The sequence below is a fragment of the Sorex araneus genome, chromosome 2 (assembly GCF_027595985.1).
Source record: "Sorex araneus isolate mSorAra2 chromosome 2, mSorAra2.pri, whole genome shotgun sequence".
NCBI classification, from domain to species: domain Eukaryota; kingdom Metazoa; phylum Chordata; class Mammalia; order Eulipotyphla; family Soricidae; genus Sorex; species Sorex araneus.
In genome coordinates this window covers 32,089,084-32,112,150 of record NC_073303.1, presented here as the reverse complement: position 1 = coordinate 32,112,150, position 23,067 = coordinate 32,089,084, and the positions used below count along the sequence as shown (strand labels likewise).

The 23,067-nt window shown below is 44.1% G+C and overlaps 1 protein-coding gene across 1 annotated transcript; it reads left to right on the top strand.

Annotated features, from left to right (window-relative positions):
* Window positions 1-11,101: 11,101 nt before the first annotated feature.
* LOC129401914 (patr class I histocompatibility antigen, A-2 alpha chain-like) lies at window positions 11,102-13,843 on the top strand. Its single transcript, XM_055125006.1, has 7 exons — window positions 11,102-11,168; window positions 11,457-11,723; window positions 11,897-12,172; window positions 12,711-12,986; window positions 13,106-13,222; window positions 13,654-13,686; window positions 13,806-13,843. Exons 1-7 carry the CDS (start codon window positions 11,102-11,104, stop codon window positions 13,841-13,843), a joined length of 1,074 nt encoding a protein of 357 aa, XP_054980981.1.
* The last annotated feature ends 9,224 nt before the right edge of the window (window positions 13,844-23,067 follow it).

Here is a 23,067-nt window from a genome sequence, read left to right as displayed (position 1 = left end):
CATTGTTGAAAATATATATAATCCCTAGAAACCTAGGAGTAAACACACACTCCTTCATCTAGTAGAGGGCAAACATACGCATCATAAGTGATACTCAGTGGCACGTGATGAGAAGTGTGTTCTTTAGAGAAGCTCTTTGTAAGCTAGTTGTACAAGTGGTTTCAGTGCTGAATTCCCTAAACTATTCCCTAAGCTATCCCTAAGCTTTATATCATTCGTTCAAATGTGAATGATGACCTAGCTGACTAGACTATTCTTCTCCAGGTGTGTACTTCGTTGAAGTTTTCAACTCTACCCCTCTCTTCTCTTCTGGCTGATTTGATTTATCTAATGGGAATGATAGGAGCATTCCTTTGTATGTATGATGCTTTATTGCTCCTGCTCCCCTCAATATTCTGTCTTTAATTTTGGAGTTTGCTATTTTGATGTGTCTCAGAGTTTTTCAGCTATTATGATGTGCTATTATGATGTGTCTCAGATTCGCCTATTATGATGTGTCACGGAGTTTTTCAGGTTGAGCCTATTTTCTTGGGGACCCTTTTGGTCTCCCGGACCTCTCTGCCTATAATCTTCAGGTCTAGGGAATTTCTACTTATGCTTTCTTTAAAAGTTGTTTCTTCATCAGATGTTTGTCCCTTGTTTTCAGAGACTCCCAGGATTCTTATATTTTTCCTCTTGAACTCATCACATAATTCTCTGGTAGGCTGTTGATCACTTTTGACTATTTTCTACCTTCTCTTATTTTCTAGAGGTATTCTCCAACTCATCTTGAGATCCTTGATATTTTACTCAGCTGCTATTAATCTTTTGTTCACAGCTTCTATTGAGCACTTTGTATCACCTCCATACTCTTCATTTTTGCTTGTAGTATTCTCATTTTACTACTTATTCTTCTGTGCTGCTAGCTTTGCTTAATACCTGTACTATTGTTTCTTTGACCTCATTCAATATCCTCACAATGGTGTTACTCAAATTGTTGTCTGAGAATTTGCTGAGTTGATTGCTGCTGCTGGTGCCCTCTGTGTTCTTGTTTTCACACATTGAGCTTGGTGTCTTCTGTTCTCTTTCACATCAGGCTAGCTGTGCTCCTACTATGTTGTGAGTAGAGTGAAATTTGGAGGAGTTGTCATTTTAGGAGCCATGGAACTGGCCTGTTGATATGGTGGAGTTAAGGCTTTGTATGTACTTCTGGGAATATACCCTGGGGGCCTCAAAACACACAGCAAAAATGTCATCTACACTTCGATGTTCATGCAGCACGGTTCACAATAGCCAGGATCTGGAAACAACCCAAGTGCCAATGAACTGGTGACTGGGCAAAGAAACCATGGTACAAAGTGTAATATTATGCAGCTGTTAGAAAGAATGATGTGATAAATTTGCTTAGAAATGGATTGACATGAGAGTATCATGTTGAGTGAAATGAGTCAGGAGAGTTACAGGCATGGAATGACTGTATTTATTTGTGGGATATATAAATATATGTGTGTGCATATATAGAGGGAGAAAGAGAGAAGGAGAGAATAGAGAGGCAGAGACAGAGACACAGAGAGATACAGAGAGGAGAGAAGGAAAATGCCTACCTTAGTGGCAGGCAGTGGAACTGGGTGGGAGGCCAGTAGGAAACTGGGACCATTGTTGGTGGGAAAAGTTCATTGGTGAAGGGACGGGTGTTGGAATATTGTATGACTGAAAGCCTATCATGAAAACTTTGAAAATATGTGTATCACTATTATTCAATTTTAAAAATAAATAAGTGGAAAAAAAGAGTTTGTGTGTGGAGGTTGTCGGGACAAGCTGTAAGGGAGGGGAATTCAACTACCGCCATTCCAAAAAAGACCTTGGGGTTGTCATTTATGCAATGGAAAGTGGTGTGACAGTGTGTAGTTTCAGGAGCCTCGGAGTTGGGCCTATTGAGATGATACAGTTCTCTTGTAGAATAGCTGAGAGAGTTGTTTTTTAAAAATGGTCAGTTATATTTCACCCTATTCCAAGGCACTTACTAAATTATACTTCTTTTGAATGCATCATCTCCTTGGCCTGACAAACTATAGATGACAGCTCTTGTATGCACACATCTACCCTGAATGCTTTTTTGGACTATTGTTTGATTTGCTTTTTATTTAGTTGATTATAGTTTTAATTTTTATCTCATTATTCTTTGAAGTTCCAGGAACAGAGTGAAGGACCTCCTCACATAAAATCAGTGCTTCTTGCTTCTTCTCCTTTTCTTTCTCTTTTTATTCTTCTTCCTCCTCCTCCTCCTCCTTCTTATTCTTATTTCCCACCACCAATGACCCCAATTTCCCTCCCATCCCATTCCCACCCTGCCTTTGTAGACACACATCCGCCCATGTCCACCATCACCTTTTGGCAGTATGCCACCCTGAATGTACCGATCCCATCTGATCTCTGAATCTTTTAGGCACTATAGTTTGTTTGGGTGTGAGGGTTGGGAAATACCAGTGATGCTCAAGAGTTACTCTTTGCTCTACACTCAGAAACTACTATTGGTGGTGCTTGGAGAACCACATGGAGAACCATATATCGAACTAGGGTCAGATACATGCAAAGCAAATGCCCTAGGTTCTATGATTGCTCCAACCCCTAGGCACTGTGGTTTGGAATGCACAGTCACTTTGCCTCTTTTTCAGCATACAGTTCTTGTCCACAATGAGCATTTCTCACTATCATTGTCATAGACAAGCCTCACGCATGAAGGAACCGGCAGAGGAACCCAGGTATGCGGGTTTTGGGGCTGAAATCTCTGGAACCCAGCCACAGTCATGCTCAAGGCCCCTCTCCACACGTTCGGATGAGCCTCACGCATGAAGAAACCAGCAGAGGAACCCAGGTATGTGGGACCCGGGGCTGAGATCTTCAAGCCTGCTTAGATCTGGATTGGGCCTCCTCCACCCAGATCCTCCATTTTCCAGTAATTTGGCAACCACATCCACAAATTGCCCCCAGTGCCATGTAATCCCATCAATGGCCAAGATCCAGAGACTATAAAACAAACCTCCCAGAAGCACAAGGCCACATTCGTGGCTGTGAGACCTTTTATAGCCTAGTTCTCTGTCTCTCAGAGAACCTGTCAATGTACTGTGTTGGGGCTGGACTGAGCTACCAGGGCGAGCCCGTGTAGACTGTACCGTACTACGGACAGGAACATAGGAACCCATGAAAATGGGCGAGACTTCTCCTGTGTCCTGACTGGTTTGGATGAAGCTGAACATTTTCCCCCTTCAAGCTGCCTTCAGAAAAATAATTTCAGCATACTGAAAAGAGCAGTTTTCCTTCTCTCACAGAAGCCTGGCTGGTCTTTGGCATGCAGATGGTGTTAGCCAGGCCTGACCTTTGATATTGTAAATTGTAGATTTCAGGTGCAGGCCCAGCTTTGTCTTTGGGATGTAAATCCAAGTGCTTTTAGCCCAAGGAAGGTTTCAGTTTTGGTTTTGCATCTTCTATCCAGAGGCCTAGATTACTGGCCTGCAGATACAAGGAAATAATGTTGCCTCAATGTTCTTCCTGTAACATCTTTTGATGCCTTTGGTGACGTCACTGTACTGCGCCCTTTAGGGATACCATGATCAATAAAAGGAGGTCCACGAGGCCCTCTGCCTTTGCTAAGAGCCAGAGCGAGCCTTAGTCCTCCAGCCAATGCATTTGTTCTGCATTCCTATCTCAGCGCCTCCGACTGCACGAACGTTCACGCAACAGTACTGAGAACATCCTGCCTGCACAGCAGAACCTGGAAAGGTCTCCGTGGAGAATTCTATATGCCAGATACAATAACAATGATGGGTCTCATTCTACTTACCCTGAATGAGCCTCCAATGCAGCACCGCTGGGAAGAACAAATCAAGAGAGACTACTAAAATCTCAGGGATAGGATGAATGGAGATGTTACTGGCACCTGCTTGGGGAAATCAATGATCAATGGATGACAGTGATACAGTGATACATTGTCATAGTGACCTCTTCTCTCTCATAACCACGCTTTCACCTCAATGTCCCACTATAACAAACTTCCTAACATGGAGCAGAGAATCTCTGGTCTAGAGCTAGTTGACTTTAGTGCTCTACTTCTCATCCACATCCCCCTCCCATTCTCAGGGTTGGTGAGTGAGGAAGAGAGGTACTTTCTACCACTACTTCCTAGTGATACTTGGAACACCTAGGACTGGACATGCAAAACTAATGCTCCAGTACTTTGAGCATCTACCCTGGGGCCTATTTTTTAATGATTAAAAACTGCTTTCAAGTACTGTTAGACTTACAGAAAACTTGTAAATGTGGCACAGAGTTCCCATATATCTCTCACAATTTCCACTAACATTACATCTCACATTATTGCAGAACATTGTTGTGGCCAAAGAAACAGCAGTGATACACTTTTACTAAACTCTATATATTGATACTATTCATTTTCCTCACATCCCCTTAAGGTTTTCGGGTACCATATAAGATCCATTAGTCCCAGACACATCTCTCTGTGGCAGTTTCTTAAATGTTCCTTGTTTTGATGATATTGACATTTTGAGGGGACTGTAGGGTGTGGTATCCCATCCCCAAATGACCAGACAGCAAAAAGGGGAGATATCCTATAGGAACTCCACAATCAAGATCCTCCTGAGATGTGGGAGAAAGGTCTGTGTGTCCTTAGTAACAGTGACTGTGCCCTCACATTAGCAGCTATGTTTCCTCTAGTCTGTTGCATGTCCTCTCCTGCTGTCCCTTGTGAGTCTCTGAGCCCAGCAGAGTCCAGCCCTGGTCTCCCACAGGCCATTTCCCAGTCAGTTCACTCTCTCGCCTCCTGAGGGCTGGGTCCCATGTCCTTCTTCCTGTGCCACCCGGTGAAGCCCTTCCTCACTCCCCACACTCAGGGGATGAGTTTATTTTCTTTTCTTTTCTTTTTGGTCTGGGGTCACTCAGCTGTGCTCAGGACTTGCTCTTGCCTTTGTGCTCAGGCATGTCTCCTGGTGAGTTCATATGTGAGCTCACTATACACCAACGATTACTTATGTCACTTCTCTCCATTCCCTCCCCACTTCCTCATATGATCCTTGTTCTTTTCCAAACTATAGTTAGAAAGAATCACTACGTACAGTCCACCCTGTCAACTGCTTTGCAGTTTTTGTGAAATATTCATTGAGGGCTGGATATTCGTTTTTGTGCCATGCAAGGCCATATTTAGGGCTCACTTCTGGTTCTATTTCCAGGGATCACTCTTGCCTATAATCCAGGGACAGTATATAGTGCCAGGGATGGAATCAGGCTCTGCTAAGTGCAAGGCAAGGCTGCTATAATATCTCTCCTCCCCCTGAAACATCCATTATTAATGAATGTTGGGTAAAATTACAGGAGAGTGATCAGGAAGTTGTGGGTCAGTCTGTGTGTAGCTTTCTAAGAAACTGGCAGGTGTCTTCCCTGGGATCAAAGCATTTACATCCTGCCAACAGTGAACAAGGGTGACTGTTGTTCCACATCCTGATCAGCACTTGACATCACCATGGCCTGGAACCCACCCCGAAGTCTCAATTTCCAGGTGTGAGTTTTCACACAGTCAACCAGGGTCTAAAATTTTCAGCTAAGATATTAGAGAAAGAGAGAGAGACCATATTCCTTTAACTTTATTTCAGTTATTACAATTATCTCTTAATATTACTTCTTGCTATTATCTTACCAACTTTAATTTATAAGTTAAATTATCATAGGCAAAAATGTGCTGAAAAAATTTAATATAGTGGGTCTCAATGCAACTTAAAAAATTTAGGGAGCCACGCCCACCTGGCATTGCTCTGAACTTATTCCTGCTTCTGTGGTTGGGACTCAAGCCTGGCAGACTCAGGGCCCCACATGGAATGCTGGGATTGAACCTGGGTGGATGCATGCAAGGCAAGCACCCTATCAGGGACCCAATCCTATTGACTGTTGGAGGAATCTTCTGTGGATCCTAGAATGTGTCTCCAAGGATAAAGCAGTACTAGTTTGGGGTCTGGGCCATTCTAATAGCTGTGCAATGGTTTATCTTGAAGATTCATGTATATTTGCTTAAGTGTGGAGCATATTTCATTATTTTTATTTGCCCTCAATATATCTCCTCTGCTGACTACAGAGAGTTTTGCTCCTTTCAAAATTTACAGAACTAAAACACAGATTACCATGAAACAGTAAGAAATTCACACTTGTGGATAAACCATTACTCTACTCTTAAGGTTAAGGCTAGGTTGATACCTGGTAACAAAGCTTACATGAAACAAACTTATCTTAGTAATAACATGCATTTTCGAGTGCTGTGCAGACTAATTAACCATAGTCTGGAAAAGAAAATGGACTAATTATTTTCCACTTGACTGGTATCGCCTGCAGGTGCCATGGTGTCTCAAGGCCTTGCACCTCACCCACACAATCCTCCCTTCTCAGAAACCACTAAAGCCAAAGGGGCTGTTTTTAGCCACTTGAATTTACTTTTTATTCAGTAAGAAATTCCAAAGCTGGTCTGGTATTTCATCAGGAAAGCCTGATATCTTTAAAACTTTTTCTAACGCATAATTCTGTGGCTTCAGGACATCAGGCTGACACCTGAGATTAACCCATTAATTATTCTGCTAAGTAGCCCTAGAAATTTTAAGTTACCAAAAATCTCAGAAATCAAAGAAAACAGTGGTACAGTGAAAGTTTTGCAACCAATTTTATAACTCTAGAAACATTTTAAACTAAACCATTATTCTTTGAAACTGCTTTTTATATACCACAATTATTTCAATTCACAAGATTTTCTGCTTGGATATTCTAATAATCCAATGCAGAAACAAAGCAAAGATGTATATTTTGATGCAGCGGCATAAAAAACACTTGTATTGCCAATGTTTATGAAAACATGAGAAAACTTTCTTTGATTTAATTTTGATGACTTTTGTACCTCTGTTATTTGTAAAACAATCCAACCGAGGCTTAGAAGGCAAAGCTCTGCACTGTCTCACAAAGCTGTTATTTCTCTGATTTGGGCTATAACATTCAAGTGCTCCAGAAAGAGACAGAAAAACTGATTACAAACATTACATACACGTATACGCACACATACAGTTGATTAATCAATCTGACCCTTCAAAAATGTCAGGGATAAAACTGATGGACTGAACATGGAAGGGGTAGATCCCAGGGCAAAATTAGCCCTGTTGGCCGATTGGGAGCCTTGTTCCCATTTCCCAGCCTGACCAGTCTGTTTCCTTCATGTTGAAAATGGCTCAATGAAGTGTTTTTGTTAATATAAAGCCAGCAAACTAAATTCTGGTGGAGCTTTTGTAAGCCTAAGGTAGTCCTACATTTGCCAACAGAGACTATCCTGGCAAATATCTGAACAAAATCACCAGATTTTGTAGCCTCACGCTGATAATCTTTAAAACATTTTAGAGCCAAATTTAGTGGCTTAGGAACGCCTATTAAATTTTCCTGATGCATAATTAAAATGACACAGACTAACACAGACACCAAAACACAACACCAGACACCGTAAAACATCCCCTGGTGGGAGAAGAGAGGTCACAAAAGACAATTCAAAAGTGTACAGAGAAAAGAAGAAAAGTACCCTGTGCAGGAGAAGACAAGGGACTGTGGAGGTGTCCCCCGAAAGTCCAGGATCTACGAGCTATAAGGCATCTAGATTCTTGAAAAATGAAAGATGTAGATTCTAAAGTCTAATACTTCTACAAGATTTGAGGTCCCCAATATTCATGTACCCCATTTCCTGAGGCAACCAGTGTTTTCTTTGAAGTGACTCTCTCATTATCCAAGCTGACTGTTGACAATTATCTGTCAGAATTGCTAAAAATATCATTCCTATGTATTTTTATGAAGCTTTATTTTTTCATATACATCAAACAAAACAACAGAACTATTAAATTGAACAATTAAACTGACCGATGGGTCCCAAACCTACTAACAAACTCACCTCAGGAGGCTTTCCAAAACACTCTCTCTCCACAGAACAAAAGGAAATGCTCTGCCAAAGAGGCAGGGTGTGGTGGGTGAGGGATGGTGTAGGGGTGGTGGAAGGGATACTGGGATCATTGGTGGAGGTGAATGGGCACTGGTGGAGGGATGGGTAAACGATCACTGTATGAGTGAAATGCAAACACAAAAGTTCATAAGTCTGTAACTGTACATCACAATGATTCTCTAATAAAAAAAATTTTTAAATGTAAAAATAAAAAAAAAACACCCACTCTCCCTCCACTATTGGGCTGTTAATCGATCCTGGACAAGCTCCCAAATGTCTAAGATTTTAACACAAGACACCCGTAAGGAGTTCAAAGATTTTATTAAAGAGAGCTGTTACAGACTGTGAGAGAAAGAGAGAGAAGTTGTTAAAGACTGAGAGAGAGATGGTGGAGGGAAAGAGAAAGAGGAGAAAGAGAGAGAGGAGAGAGAGAGAGAGAGAGAGTGTTACAGACTGACCAGCCAGGGCCACACCCCATAGAGAAATAGGTGTGCTACAACCCCCACCAACTGCGGGAAAGGGGTAAAGTACCCTAACGGCACATTCTTTCTCCCTAACTGACATGTAAGCTGATTGGTTAGTGCCACCTGTGGGTGCCCCTTTGCTCTATTCTTTCCGTGCCTGATTGGCTGGCACTATCTGCAAGCATTGTAAATTTTATTTGTTCTGTTTCCTTTTGAAGATGTGATCTCAGGTTCATGCCCAGTCAGCTGTCAGTTATATGATCATACAGAATAGCAGCGTGGCTACTAAAATGACTGCACTTCGGTTCTAACAATTCTATTCACCATGTCCTTATGTTACTTTTATGTTAAGTCAATTCTCTCCATTCCCTAGACAAGTCTGAAAGCATACACATTTTCCTTGTTCTCTTTCCCACACTGTTTCTTTGAAGGAATCTATGTACAGCCCACACTAAGGGCTATTCTATAAGTTTTTGTGAAACATTCCATTTCATTTGTTTATTTTAGGGTTACATCCACTCATTCTCAGTGGTTATCCCGAGTGGAACTCAACTATTTAATTGCTATCACAAATTTGTGATAGCAGGTGGAAGACATGGGACTGACATTGGGGTATCTTGGAAGCTTTAATTTAGACTTATTTAGTAACTTTTCCGGGCCACAATCCTGTGCTAGCAAAGGGGGACTTTAGACAGGGCAGGACCATTGTCGTCCTGTCCCTCACTTGAGGAGAATATATATATGATGAGACAGAAAAATCCTTTAACTTTTAGATTTTTCTAGTTACTTGTAAAAGGTAAAGGTTCTACTCTTTCACACCATTTAACTTGGGAATCAATTTTTCCCTTTTCCTACTAACTTGGCAGGGGAGACTCTCAGGCAGTGCTCAGGAGGCCTCTGAGCGAGCACCAGGGTCTCCAGTGCCACACCTGGAGTTTAGCTAAGGACCATGTGGTGCATCAGACAGAATCTGGTTCCATGTACCACTTAATCCCTTATATAGTTTTTATATTTTGAAGCTTATTTAAGCACCAGGATTTACAAAGTTGTTCATCATGCAGTTGTTTCAATACAATGCTCCACACATATTCTACCACCAATGTAACCTTCCCTCCATCAAGGTCCCCAGTTTCCCACCCACATCTTAAGCATACCCCCTTGGCAGCACAAAGTAGTTTATTTTATATTTCTCGTTACAACACAGCTAAGACATAAAGTTTTTCCTGCATTAAGGATTCCCTTTATGGGGCAAGAGAGATAGCAAGCGGGTAGTGTGTTTGCCTTGCACGCTGCCAACCCGGTTCGATTCCCAGCATCCCATGTGGTCCCCTGAGCACGGCCAGGGGTAATTCCTGATTGCAGAGCCAGGAGTGACCCCTGTGCATTGCCGGGTGTGACCCAAAAAGCAAAAAAAAAAAATTATCTTTGTAGTGATAGTTTTTACTGGGGTGAATGATGTGGCACATACGTGCTAGCTCTCGGTGGTTGCACAAGCATGCTGGCTCTCAGGGGTTGCACACATGCTCTGGCACTCTGAGGATGCACATGTTAACTATGATGTAGCAAACCTGGCTGCACTGCTCATTATTTTGGTTGCACACACTGGCATTCCGACTTCCCCAGGTCTGTCCCCTTAGTAAGAAACAAACAATTGGTTTTATATTACTTGTTAAAACAAGAAATTAACAGAAAACTGGTCAATAGAAGTCAATACATGATCATTATTCTAGCTCACCATGGTGTTACTAAAGTCACTGAAGATTTACTGAGCAGATTGGTGCTACGTTCGCCTTCTGTTATATTGTTTTTTTCCTACTGAGCTTGGTGGGCTACTGTGCAACTTTCCAACCAATTCTACTGTGTTCCTACTGGGCTGTCAGTACTAGATATAGTAGAGAAGGTAAAGTGCTTGCCTTGCATGTGGTCAACTCCGGTTTGATCCCTGGCACCATATATGGTCTTTTTTTTTTTTTTTTATTGAATCACTGTGAGATAGTTACAAGCTTTCATGTTTGGATTACAATCTCATAAAGATCAAACACCCATCCCTCACCAGTGCGCATTCCCCACATTCAATATCCTGGGCATATATGGTCTTATGAACCTGCACGGAGTGATCCCTAAACACAGAGCCCGGAATAACTCCTGAGCACCCCCTGTGTGCCTAAAAGTCAAAAACAAAAACAACAACAAAGTCTTTAACTCAGATTCCTGGCACCAACACTGACAGGCATAACCCACATACACAGAAGCATCTCTGGGGTCCTCTGGAACTTGTAAGATTGTAGCAAGATCCTAAAATGAAAACCATGGAAAATCGCTGACTCTATCTAAGCCCTGGACACGGAGACCGTGTGACAAAGATCAGGTGAGGGAGCAGGTGAGAGGGCAAAGACCCAGGTCCCAGGTGTGGGTCCCAGAGTCTTGGTCTCCAGGGTGGGTGTCAGGCCTGGGATTCCTGATCTTTCCAGTTTCACTTCTCCTCAACCTGTGTCAGCCCCTCTGCCTGGATACTCGTGACGCGTCCCCAGTCCACGCTACCGTTGGGCGAGGCCGTCTAGAGCAGCCAATCAGCGTCCGCGCGGCTCCTGGTTCTAAACTGATGGGAATCGCGCGGGAATCTCTTTCCTTCAGGATGTCTGAGCTGCGAACCTTCCTTCTGCTGCTCTCGGGCGCCCTGGCCCTGACCCATACCCGGGTGGGTGAGTGCGGGGTCGGCTGGGGAGTTAGTTGCGGGGGGAAGGGTGGAAACTGCCAGGCATTGATGTGCAGAACCCCCGAGAAGGAGTTTCTCCAGTCCCCTGAATGGATGTCCCCCAAATGTTCCTCCTTGTGCCCCCAACCTTCAACTCCGCCCGCGCCCCTGAGTCTCGTCCTTCTCGGTCCCTCCCCCCTACCCGTCTCCCGAGACCCCCTCCCCACTACCACCCTGGACTCATGGCGAGCAGGGCGGCGGGTCGGGCCGGGTCTCACCCCTTCCCCTCCCCCAGACTCCCACTCCCTGCGGTATGTCTACACCGCTGTGTCCCGGCCCCGCGGGGAGCCCCGCTTCATCGCCGCCGGCTACGTGGACGACACGCAGTTCGTGCGCTTCGACAGCGACTCGGCGAGTCCGAGGATGGAGCCGCGGGCTCCGTGGGCGGAGCAGGAGGGACCCGAGTACTGGGAGGAGCAGACGCGGAACGCCAAGGGCAACGCACGGAGTTTCCGAGTGAACCTGGACAACCTGCGCGGCTACTACAACCAGAGCGAGGCGGGTGAGCGAGGCCGGGCAGGGACGAGCCAACAAGGGAGAGGACGGGTCTCCCCGAGGCGGGTCCTAGCGTCCAGGAGGCTGTGGGACCCGCCCCCGATCCTTGACTGGGAGGAGCCGCGAGAACAGCCCCGATTTTGTTTCCGGCTCGGGGTTAAACTGTGCGGGGCGGGTCAGACTCTCACACCCTCCAGCTGCTGTCCGGGTGTGAGGTGGGGCCCGACAGGCGCCTCCTGCGCGGGTACTGGCAATACTCCTACGATGGCGCCGACTACCTCGCCCTGAACGAGGACCTGCGCTCCTGGACGGCGGCGGCGGGCACGCAGGCTTGGAGAACCCAGCGCAAGTGGGAGCAGGGGGGTGAGGCTGAGCACCACAGGAACTACCTGGAGAACATCTGCGTGGAGTGGCTCCGCAGATACCTGGAGATCGGGAAGGACATGCTGCGCGCAGGTACCCAGTCTCCGGGTGGTGAGGACCCTTGACCTCCATTGGGCGGGCCTGGCTCCCCACAAGTTGGGACAGAGTGGAGTTCAGTGTCAGAACAGCGCCCTTTCTTCAGTCCGGAGAGGGACAGACCCGCCTGGTTTCCATGATCTGTACCAGAGAGACTCGCCCTCAGGCCCACCCTGTGTCCACTGGACTATAAACGACCAGGGTGTCACTGGGGGAGGGGCGACCTTCTTTGAAATAACAAATGGGGGTTCCCATTTCCAGCAGCCATCTGCGAACTTCTCAGATCTTAGCTCTGACTCCTGCCTCTCTCAGTCACTCACCCTTCACCCAGGGCTGGACCAAAGTCAGTGTCTCCTGAAAAACCCTAATCTCCTACCCAAACCCTGTTCTACAACTTCCCAAGGAATAGGATTTATCCAGTCTCCCCAGCCAGACTTGTTTCTGAAATTTTGCCTCCTATTCAAAACCAATTATCCTGCTAATCCTCATTCTGGAAGTGACCCAACGTGTGAAATTTCTCATTTTCCCTCCTCAGAAGCCCCCAGAAGCCACATCACCCACCACCCCTTCTCTGACCGGGAGGTCACCCTAAGGTGCTGGGCCCTGGGCTTCTACCCTGCCGAGATCACCCTGACCTGGCAGCGTGATGGAGAGGACGTGACCCAGGACACAGAGCTGGTGGAGACCAGGCCCTCAGGGGATGGAACCTTCCAGAAGTGGGCAGCGGTGGTGGTGCCTTCTGGAGAGGAGCAGAGATACACGTGCCGTGTGCAGCACCAGGGGCTGCCGGAGCCTGTCACCCTGAGATGGGGTGAGGAGGGGGACGGGGCACAGAGCCTGTTCTCAGGGAATCAAGGTTGTTCCCTCTGGGGAACTGTTGAGGGTCAGGCTGGGGCTGGGGGTCAGACCCTCTCCTTCCTCCCTTCCCAGGGCCCCCTTCTCAGCCCACCATCCTCACTGTGGGCATCATTGTCGGCCTGGCTCTCCTCGGGGCTGTGGTCACTGGAGCTGTGGTGGCAGCTGTGATCAGCAGGAGGAAGCGCTCAGGTAAGATGGGGGCGGGAGAGGGGGAATCTGCCCAACATGGCAAGTCTTGAGTCTTGTCCCACTTTGGGGGTCTCCCCCCTGTATTAGCTCTCCTGCCTCATTAGCAGGAGCACCACCCGCCCCTGTGCTGTTGCTCACACTCCCCTGTGTGTGCCGCTCTCAGGTTTGCTCAGGAAAGACACTTTCACCTCCATAAGCTGGGGGTGAACCTGGTTCCCAGAGTCCTGGGTCACAGGGGCTGTCCTTGCTGAGCACAGACCACCAGGAATGGGCTGATCAGTCCAGGAGCGTCTCCTTCCTGCGTGTTTCCTGGTCCTGCCCTCAGTCTTCAGAGTTCTGAAGCTTACTGGGGACCGGGCCTAGAGAGCTGGTCTGTGGGCTCAGGACCCAGTGCTCTCCCCAACCTTTCCTGGGGTGTTTCCTTCCCGCAGGTGAGAAAGGAGGACAGTACACTCAGGCTGCAAGTAAGTGTGGGCAGGGCTGGGACCCTGGAATCCTGGGTCAGAGACCGGAGCCCACGGGTAGCTCCAGTACCCCTAGTTCCTCCTCTAGATCTGACCTTGGTCTGTTTGTTTCTCCCCAGACAGTGACAGTTCCCAGGGCTCTGATGAGTCTCTCTAGATCCCTAGAGGGGAGACTCTGGAGGCTGGAGTGGGTGGAATTGGGCAGTGGGGACAGGACTGGGTTTGGGGATTCTTGAGCGAGATGCTGGGAGCTCAATCAGTGTGTCACCACACTGTCACTCACCTGAGTCTCTTAACTTTTTTCTTTAGCAGTCTCAGACAGCTTCCCTGCTGCTGGGTTTCCTCACATTCCAATGTTGTGACTCAAGAACTACTGATTCTCAAATAAAAAAACAAAAAACAAGAACTACTGATTCTCTTTCTGCCCTGGAACCTGAGTGTGTCTGTTGTCTTGTCACAAGACTCTTCTTACGGGAACCCAATTCACAAAATAACTGTTTTTTCTGCCCCTGAGCAAGAAACTCGGGTACAGGCACCCCGAGTTTCAAGTCACGAGAAAGGTGGTGGTCAAACCAGATGTCACAAGACCCATGACTGCCCTAAAAAAACAGGGCATTCCTAAGTACTGACACAAATGCTTATCTCTAAAACTATAGAGTAAGGAGTGATGTCCTTTTAAATGGATTCATTAGGAAAGTATGTATTATTACAAATCTATTGGCTATGAAATGCACGGGCTCTGCTGTAATGGCCAGTGAAGGTCTATATAAGATCTCCTTTGGAGAAGCTTATATATCTTATAGACTACTTCTCCCTCTGGGAGAACTGGCAAGCTACTCAGTATCCTAACCACATGGGAAAGCCTGGCAAACTCTCAATGGTGTATTCATTTGTCAAAACCACTAACAAGCTGGATCTCATTCCCCTGATCCTGAAAGAGTCTCCAATGCGGCATGGTTGGGAAGGACAAGTGGATAGAGGCTTCTAGAATCTCAGGACTAGGATGAATGGAGACATTGCTGAGTCCATTCAAGAAATTTGACAATAAACGGGATAATGATGATGATGATGATGATGATGATGATGATGATGATGATGATGATGATGATGATGATTGGAGAAGCTCGGGGTCTTGCCCAACTTGCTGGACCTTCATGTTCGCATAGGTGGCTCGATCCTAACCCTGCTTGCTGTTTGCAGCCTCTGAAGTCCCTTTGTTGTTAAAGGGAGATCTCGATCCGAGCCCTGACACACAAAATAGAAAATGTTAAGGTTTTCCTGTTTCTTCTCTTCTATAGGTATTACTTACATCGACTTTGTTTCCTGAGACTTGTAACTGTTATTCATATTAGTTTCAGATTCCTCTCCTACTTATTCCATTTACATTTTTAAATGTATTTTTCCCTTTTCCCTTCATTGACATTATAATGACAGGGTGAGAAGTTGTGTTTGTAGGTGTGTGTGTGTGTGTGTGTGTGTGCATGTGTATTTGTATCTTGGGGTACAACTTTCACAAACATACTTGTGGGTTCTCTAGGTGTTCACAAACATACTTATGAGGGTTTCACTCCCAGCCACTGATCTTGCACATCTTCAGTTGTGATACAGGCAGACCCTGACAGAGACCCTGTGGCACAGGGATCCCAACAGCAAAGATCCCAGGCCTAAGGTGATTATCCCATAACTTGTGACCTCATCCTGTACAACAGGTGCTCTATGCCACAGAATCAACCCCCCTTCACTCAATACATTTTTATTCCCCATTATGCTTCTGCCTTTCTCTTATCCTTCCTTTATCCGTATTTTTTCAAACATAAAGTAAAAAATAATTATAAAATACAATGCTGAGTATTTATGCCAACAGGAAGCATTATCTGGGTGTAAAGACTAAAAAGCAGAAAATGGTAGAACATCAACCTTGAATGAAAGTGAAAGTAATTCATGGCCAAAAGTAAATTCTAGTGATTTTGCCAAAAGTAAATTCTAGTGATTTTGCCAAAAGTAAATTCTAGTGATTTTGCAACCTTCATAGGTGGACTAATGACTCTTCTTTCCTACCCTTGGCTAAATTTAAATTTTTTTCAGAAGAAACACATGAACTCTTTTTATTTATTATTTTATTTTCCCCCTTTTTATTGATTCACTGTGAGGTACAGTAACAAAGCTTTCATGCTTGAGCTATGAACATGCAGTCATCAAATTCCCATCCCTTCAACAGTGCACATTTTCCACGACCCAAATCCCCAGTAATCACCCCCCACCCCCACATTCCACACCTCCCCCTACCTGCGTGGAAGAAACTCTGCACAATATTCTCTTTCTCTACTTTGGTTACCTTCAATATTTTGAGACCACACCCACCACCACTCACACGTGACAAAAAGGCAATGCTAGACAGTGTGTTTCGTATTGCTTGTTATGGATACAATATAATGTCATGAGGCCATGAGAGTGGCTGTGCACTCTAGGAATTCTAAAATTTTAATAATTCGGGTCTGAAGAGATCACTGCAGCAAGGTGCTTGGGTCTGAGATTTGTTTGTGTGACTCTGGATCACAGCTGTGTGGGAGATTAAATAGACGGTGGCCATATGTGGGTGTCATCTCAGAATACCATCGGGGCGGAGGGAAGGAGAAGGGCCAACTCCTCCTCTGTCCCGTGAGGCCTGGCATTTGCAGCCAACTCCACTCATACATGGAACTTGTTTCTGACTTCTAGAAGAAGGCGGCCATGGGGCTCCTACAGAGCAGGAGGAGGGACGGTACCTGCCTCCTTCTAGAGTAGCCCAGCGGAAATGGCCTATTGCAAAGTCCAGGGCCATCTCTGCATGAACTATTTTTAGGGGATACATGCCAAACACTGGAGACCTGACCCCCCTCAATGTTCTTTCAATATCTTCCAACCTTATTTCTAAGTGGCAAGGCAAGACTGAAAAACTAGATAAGAGCTATTCCAACTGGTCAAATAACTTCCCTTATCTTTATTGCTTAACTGGATTCCCTCTCTGTTTCAAGAATTAAAAATAAAAGTGAAACTTCAATAGAAATAAGACAGAATTTCTGCTTCCAATACAAGGGGTTGGTGTGGACATTGGTGGAATTTTCGTTCTTGGAGCTACCAATGTCACTTGGGTCCTGTACTCTGCTGTTGGGTAAGATTTGAGAAATGAATTTATATTCCTGTGACCCATGCCCAAGCAGAAATGTTTATACTATGCTTGGGAACATTCAGAAAATCTTCAGAAAGAGACTTGAACTTGACAGAATTTGGGCTATTCAGGGGCAGACATCAGTATCATCGTGTGATGCACTTATGCAGCCTTTTCTCAAGATACAGAAGCTGCTCACTTTAAAAGGCACCATGACCTTCCGGAGGTGATCCTAACCATACAGTAGATAGTCTGCTGATGCCCTGTTCTCCTGGTGACCCTAGAGTCATTGAAATTGCAAAGTTAGATATCCCAGGGATAAGCTTTTGGAGTCAGTTGTTAGCATTTGGGATATGTTAGTTACTCTCTTGCACAAAAACCAGCCATGAGCATGGCTTGTTGGAGTTTAAGAAGTTTATAGAAGCTTTTGGTCCAGAAAGATAGACAAAGGTAAGAAGGAAAACCTTTAGCAGATGTGTTCTTTTATGTAGCTATTCTTGGGTAACATTCAGAATATTCACAGTAAAACTCTTTATCATAGGGGAATAGAACTCTCACTTCAGTGGTTCCTTTGTTTTATATGTTTTTTTTCTATTGCTTATTAGAAGTTCCTGTTAACATATATGATATAAAGGGAATATATTTTGAGGATATAAGCGATACATGAGTGTCAGAAATGTAAATTTCCCAGTAAAAAGAGAAATAAGTGGTAATCTTTGCAAATTTTTCTCCTTTCTTACTAAAATAACATAGGCCATATTTCACATTTTAAAAATGTTTTCTTATCATTCAATGAAAAGTTTGTTCAATTTATTATAAAAATTTAATAATAGCATCTTTACTCTCAAGGATGGCTAATAAAATAGTAAAGATTGCTTTAATTGGACTAAAGACAAAAATTGTGTTCTAGTCAAGTCTCTAAAAGAATTGATATGAAAAGTTGATGCTTTTCTCTGTGTATAACTTGATAGTTACTTTAAAAGCAGCAGACTTGTATAATTAATTAAATACTTTCCCACTCCAATCTCAAAAAAAGGGCTTTCTAAATTAGGCATGGTCTGTGTCTTGAAGAGATTTATCTATTTCGTGTCTTTTTGTAGCAATATTGGGCAAAAAGGTGCAGAATGTGTGCTTTTAAAGTAACTATTACAAAATTCTGTAATAGAAACTTTGTTTAAAAGAATAGTTTCCCCTTGAAGTATGGGAAACTTTCACTTAATGTCACTGTACATATACATATGATTTTTGAAATATAGTAGAGTGTCTTGTTTTTATCTTCTAAGTTCAGAGACCATTTTTTCCTGGCCACACATGTAGCATCAGTACAATGCTTTTTGAATCTTTTGAATTGAAATGATCTCTTTAAGCAACAGAATGCAAGTTTGATATTGTTATTTTAATATATTCAAATAAGCAATCTGAGGGTGTGTCCTTAACCTCAACACTCAGTTGTACATTGTACACCTGCATTGGCAATACTTGAAAAATATTAAATTAGCTAGGAGAAGGTAGATTCTTTAATTTCTTCCTTAATTTTAACCTTTAAAACATTATTAAATAAATTTTATTTGAGAAGATATTTGTGCATTTTACATATTTTGCTACATGGATGATCTTAGGTCTTCTGTACAGATAGTCTTGGTTGATATTAAAAATTATAGCCATGAAATATAAAAGATAACTTGACAAACAATAACAAGTGCAGTACACATGGGTCCTAAGAACTCTGATGATGTAGGAAGTACAGTAATTTTTATACCAAAAGCATAAGAATTAGCATTATTGTGATGATGTTACCTTAACTACAGACAAAACAGATAACCAAAAAAAGTTCAGTCAACTTTATGCGCTCACTGAGCACAATGTTGCTCAAAATGGGTTGACCCTAATGCCTAGTGCCGGGGCCTCTCACAACAGATTCGTGTCTCTTTCCTCTTCACTGTGAACTCTCAGTCCAAAGTGCTGGATCCTCAGTTTCTTCCAGAGGCCAGAGCAGTTCAACCACTAGGGACATCTGCAAGTGCTTTAAGCTCCAGGAGAAAGCACCAGGACAGTCCCTGGAGAGCTGGGACACCTGTAGAGAATAAGCCCCCACCTGACATTAGGAGGAGCAACGTTTCCTTCCTGCTCTCAGTAAAAGTGATGAAAATTTCTTCAGCTACTTCTCTGCCCACTTTGGGGGCTTCTTCGTGCTCAGGCAGGAACTGGTACAGTCTCACTGTCACTCCTGGCAGTTTGCTTCCCTGTTCAGTCCTGAAAAATTAACGCAAAATAAGGAAAGTGAAGGGACAGAACGTTATGGCTGTCATATTGGAATTTGAGCTAGCAAAGTTTTAACAAATCATTCTAATAATACAGTGAAGGAAAATCCATTTTAAAGGTCATTAATGTCCGTAAGTAGCAGAACATGGCTGCAAACCTAGGACTTCTGTCTCTGAGCCAAGTGAACTGTCCAGCGTTCCAGGAGCATAAACAGAGGCTGAAAGTGTGGGAAGCAGCTGGAGTGTTGTCTCTCCCTGACACTTTCCATCACAGACACACAGAGATCAAATGGAGATTCGGGCACTGGAGCGACAGGTCTCACACAGGTGGCTCCATCCTACAGTGTAAGTTGATTGATCCCAAATTTCAACTATAAATTGGCAACAACTCTAATAATCTTTCCTCAAAATCTCTTAGCTAGAAATAAAACTAGAATAACATATGGAACTGGGAACTCCAGGACACATGGATCACCTTTATATCCAAGCCCACAAAGGTAGGAAAAATGTTCACTGAGTGAATGAATCAAGTGCAGGGGTTCAAACAAAACTAATAAACTCCTTAGGGTCTGCATTCTGTTAAGTGTCCATGGAATAACTTTCCCCCAGGGGGAGAACAGGTAGAAGTCATTGGCAACGTCAACTAGGACAGGGATTTGCATGGGGTGATCAGTGCTCTGCCTCTGCCGTGTGTGTGCAACACAATGCTTTGGAGGGTCCCTGTTCAGCACTGGGAGCTGGTTGGCTGAACCCAGTGTCTTAAAACAACCCAGAGAGGTCAGGGGGCTCCTTCACTCAGAGTCACTCAGTCTCCCTTGGATTGCACATGTCCTTGGGGTCCCAGATAATGGCTGGTCAAATGGTCAAAAATCTCTCCCTCCAAATCTCAGTCTCCAAACCTTATCTCAGGGGGCAGAGATCTGAACCCCACCTCTCACAACTCTGCCTTCATCTGACATTTTCTAACACTGGAGGAGAGAGAGGCTTCCAGATGCTTCACCAAAAACAGTCTTTGTTCATTTCCCACCTCCTGTCAATATGGATTTTTTTTCTTTTTGGGTCACACACAGCGTTGCACAGGGGCTATTCCTGGCTCATGCACTCAGGAATTACTCCTGGTGGTGCTGGAGAACCATATGGGATGCTAGGAATTGAACCCAGGTTGTCCGTGTGCAAGGCAAATGCCAACCCACTATGCTATCGCTCCAGCCCCTCAGTATGGTTTTAATAATGAACAAGATATATATATATATAATTAGGTATTTAGATTCATATATTATGACAGACATTTTTAATATTAGCATGAAATACACTGTATAACGTCATTTGGGGTTAAGAGCAGCAGGTAGGGTGTTTGCTCCACACGCAGCTGATCCAAGTTCAATTCCCAGCACCCCATATAGTCCCCCAAGCCCACCAGGAGTGATCCCTGAGTACAGAGCCAGGAGAAAGGCCTGAGCACTATTGGGTGTGGCCCGAAAACGAAAAAAAAGAAAAAAGAAGAAAAGACAGAAAGAAAGAATGAAAGAAATTGAAAGAGAAAGAAAGAAAGAAAGAAAGAAAGAAAGAAAGAAAGAAAGAAAGAAAGAAAGAAAGAAAGAAAGAAAGAAAGAAAGAAAGAAAGGAAGGAAGGAAGGAAGGAAGAAAGAAAGAAAGAAAGAAAGAAAGAAAGAAAGAAAGAAAGAAAGAAAGAAAGAAAGAAAGAAAGAAAGAAAGAAAGAAAGAAAGGAGGGGAGGAAGGACGGAAGGAAGGAAGGACGAAAGGAAGGAAGGAAGGAAGGAAGGAAGGAAGGAAGGAAGGAAGGAAGGAAGGAAGGAAGGAAGGAAGGAAGGAAGGAAGGAAGTAGAAAATCAACATCATCTGAAATTTGAGAAAATAAGCCCCAAACTGCAATTGAGAGTCTAGACTGGGCTTGCTGTTCTTGTGGAGATGCTACAACTCTAGCAAAGAAGAACCAGTTCACCATCTCTGATGCTTCTCCTTTAAAATTTTTTTCTGTTTAGAAAGAAACAGATATAGAAAGATCGCACTCATATGTGGAATATAAAGTAGCTGAGAGGTACAAGCTTACAATGCTGCAATTCCTGGCAGACATTTCTCTGGACTTAGTTACTAAAATACTAAAATACAGAAATCCAAAACTATGCTGCTGCCAGTGCGGCCTCCTGACCTCATATCTCTTTATTCTCAGCAATGGAAAACAAATTACCAAATGCTTTCTTTTCAGCAGATCGACTTTAGGGGGGAGAAACTCCAAATCAATAATAGTGAATTTTTTTGTTTAAATATTGAATGTAATCAAAGTAAAGTTAAAGTAAAGTGAAATTTACCAGTTACACATGCGGGGTGGGGGGCTGGGGAGGTGGGGGGAATACGGGAGGTATATCGGGGATTCTTGGTGGTGGAATATGTGCACTGGTGAAGGGATGGGTGTTTGAGCATTGTATAACTGAGACTTAAACCTGAAAGCTTTGTAACTATCCACATGGTGAATCAATAAAAGAATTAAAAAAATTTTCTGTTTATTAAATAACCATGATTTACAAAGTTACTGATAGTTAATATTTCCACACCAATCTCTTCACCTGTGTCAGCTACAATTCTCCTTCTTTGGAAACAAGATACTTATTTCCTTTGGAACCAAAACCAATGGAGATATATTTATCTATAATCCTGAATTTTAAAATGAGATTTTAAAACAGGCCCATAATCATCTATCCCTCTCTTTCTTAGGTGATTTTTCCTGTGCCCTTTAGAAAGGGATCGTGGAGAAAGGAATCATAGACCGCCCCTCCCCTCCCCTTCCCTTCCTTCCCCTTTTCTTCCTTTCCTTTCCTTCCTCATCCCTTCCATTCATTTCCCTTCTCTTCTCTTTCCTTCCATTCTTCTCTTTTCCTCTATCCTCTACTCTTCCCTGTGTGTTTAAGTTATCTGACATAACTCAAAGTATGGGGAATCGAAGCGTGAGGAAATGCCTGAAAGTTAACTGTAGTTTACTAGCCAATTACAGAGCTAACTCCTGCTCTAATAATTACCCTCCAGGCAACAAATTCACTCTCACCCATTGCTTCCTGTGCCAGATGGACACAAAACCCATCCCTCCCCACAGGTGTCCACTAGCCAGCCCTGCCCTGACCCTTTCCTCTGCTTCTTCCCTCTCCACTTTATTTGGCCTCTATCCCCTAAAGTCACTATTTCCTCCCTACTTCAATTTTCCATGAAACATTCCATGTATATTCCCAGCTAAGGACCCTGGGGGTTTTAACCCCTTTTATCCTCCACTTCATCCTAGGGATAGAAACTTTAGCATTGATTCCAGTGGAATCAGCAGCAGCAGGAATAAGTGAGGAGGACACCCATGGGATGAAGGTGCCTTCAGAGCAGTCCTGGTGTCAGGATCCGGAGCCGAGCAGACAGTTTAAAAGGGAAACCTCTGAGGCCTTGTGCTATGTCTGAGGTTCCATCATGGCCCAGAACCTCTTGATGCCAAACCTAGAAACTACAAGGGAACTTTCTTTCCTCTCTCTGTTCCTTTTCTTAGGAACATTCTTCATCTTTTATTGCCACCACATTTTTACAGCTAATAAATCTATATCAGGACGGTATCACGAATCTCCCTACACTATATTTGGATGTTACTGTTTTCTTTTCTCTCCTAGGATCCCATCCCAGGACCAGGCACCCTGAGTGAAATCCCGGTCATGTCTCCCAAAAGCGCCGCCAGCTGAGTCGGGTCTCAGAATCTCCTTGTCTTCAGTGACGTGGCATTTTAAGGAGGCTGCTCAGATGTAGATTGGAAAAGGCCCTCAGTTTGGGTGTGGTGGTCAAGATAGAAGTGTGGGGAGCCCACAGGCACACAGTATCATTCAACAGCATATCAGGGACTTGGTCATCACTAACAAATGTCACCCTCACCCCCAAATTAGACACATTGCTCAGTTTCTCCTTTTGAAGACACATGTTTTATTTTA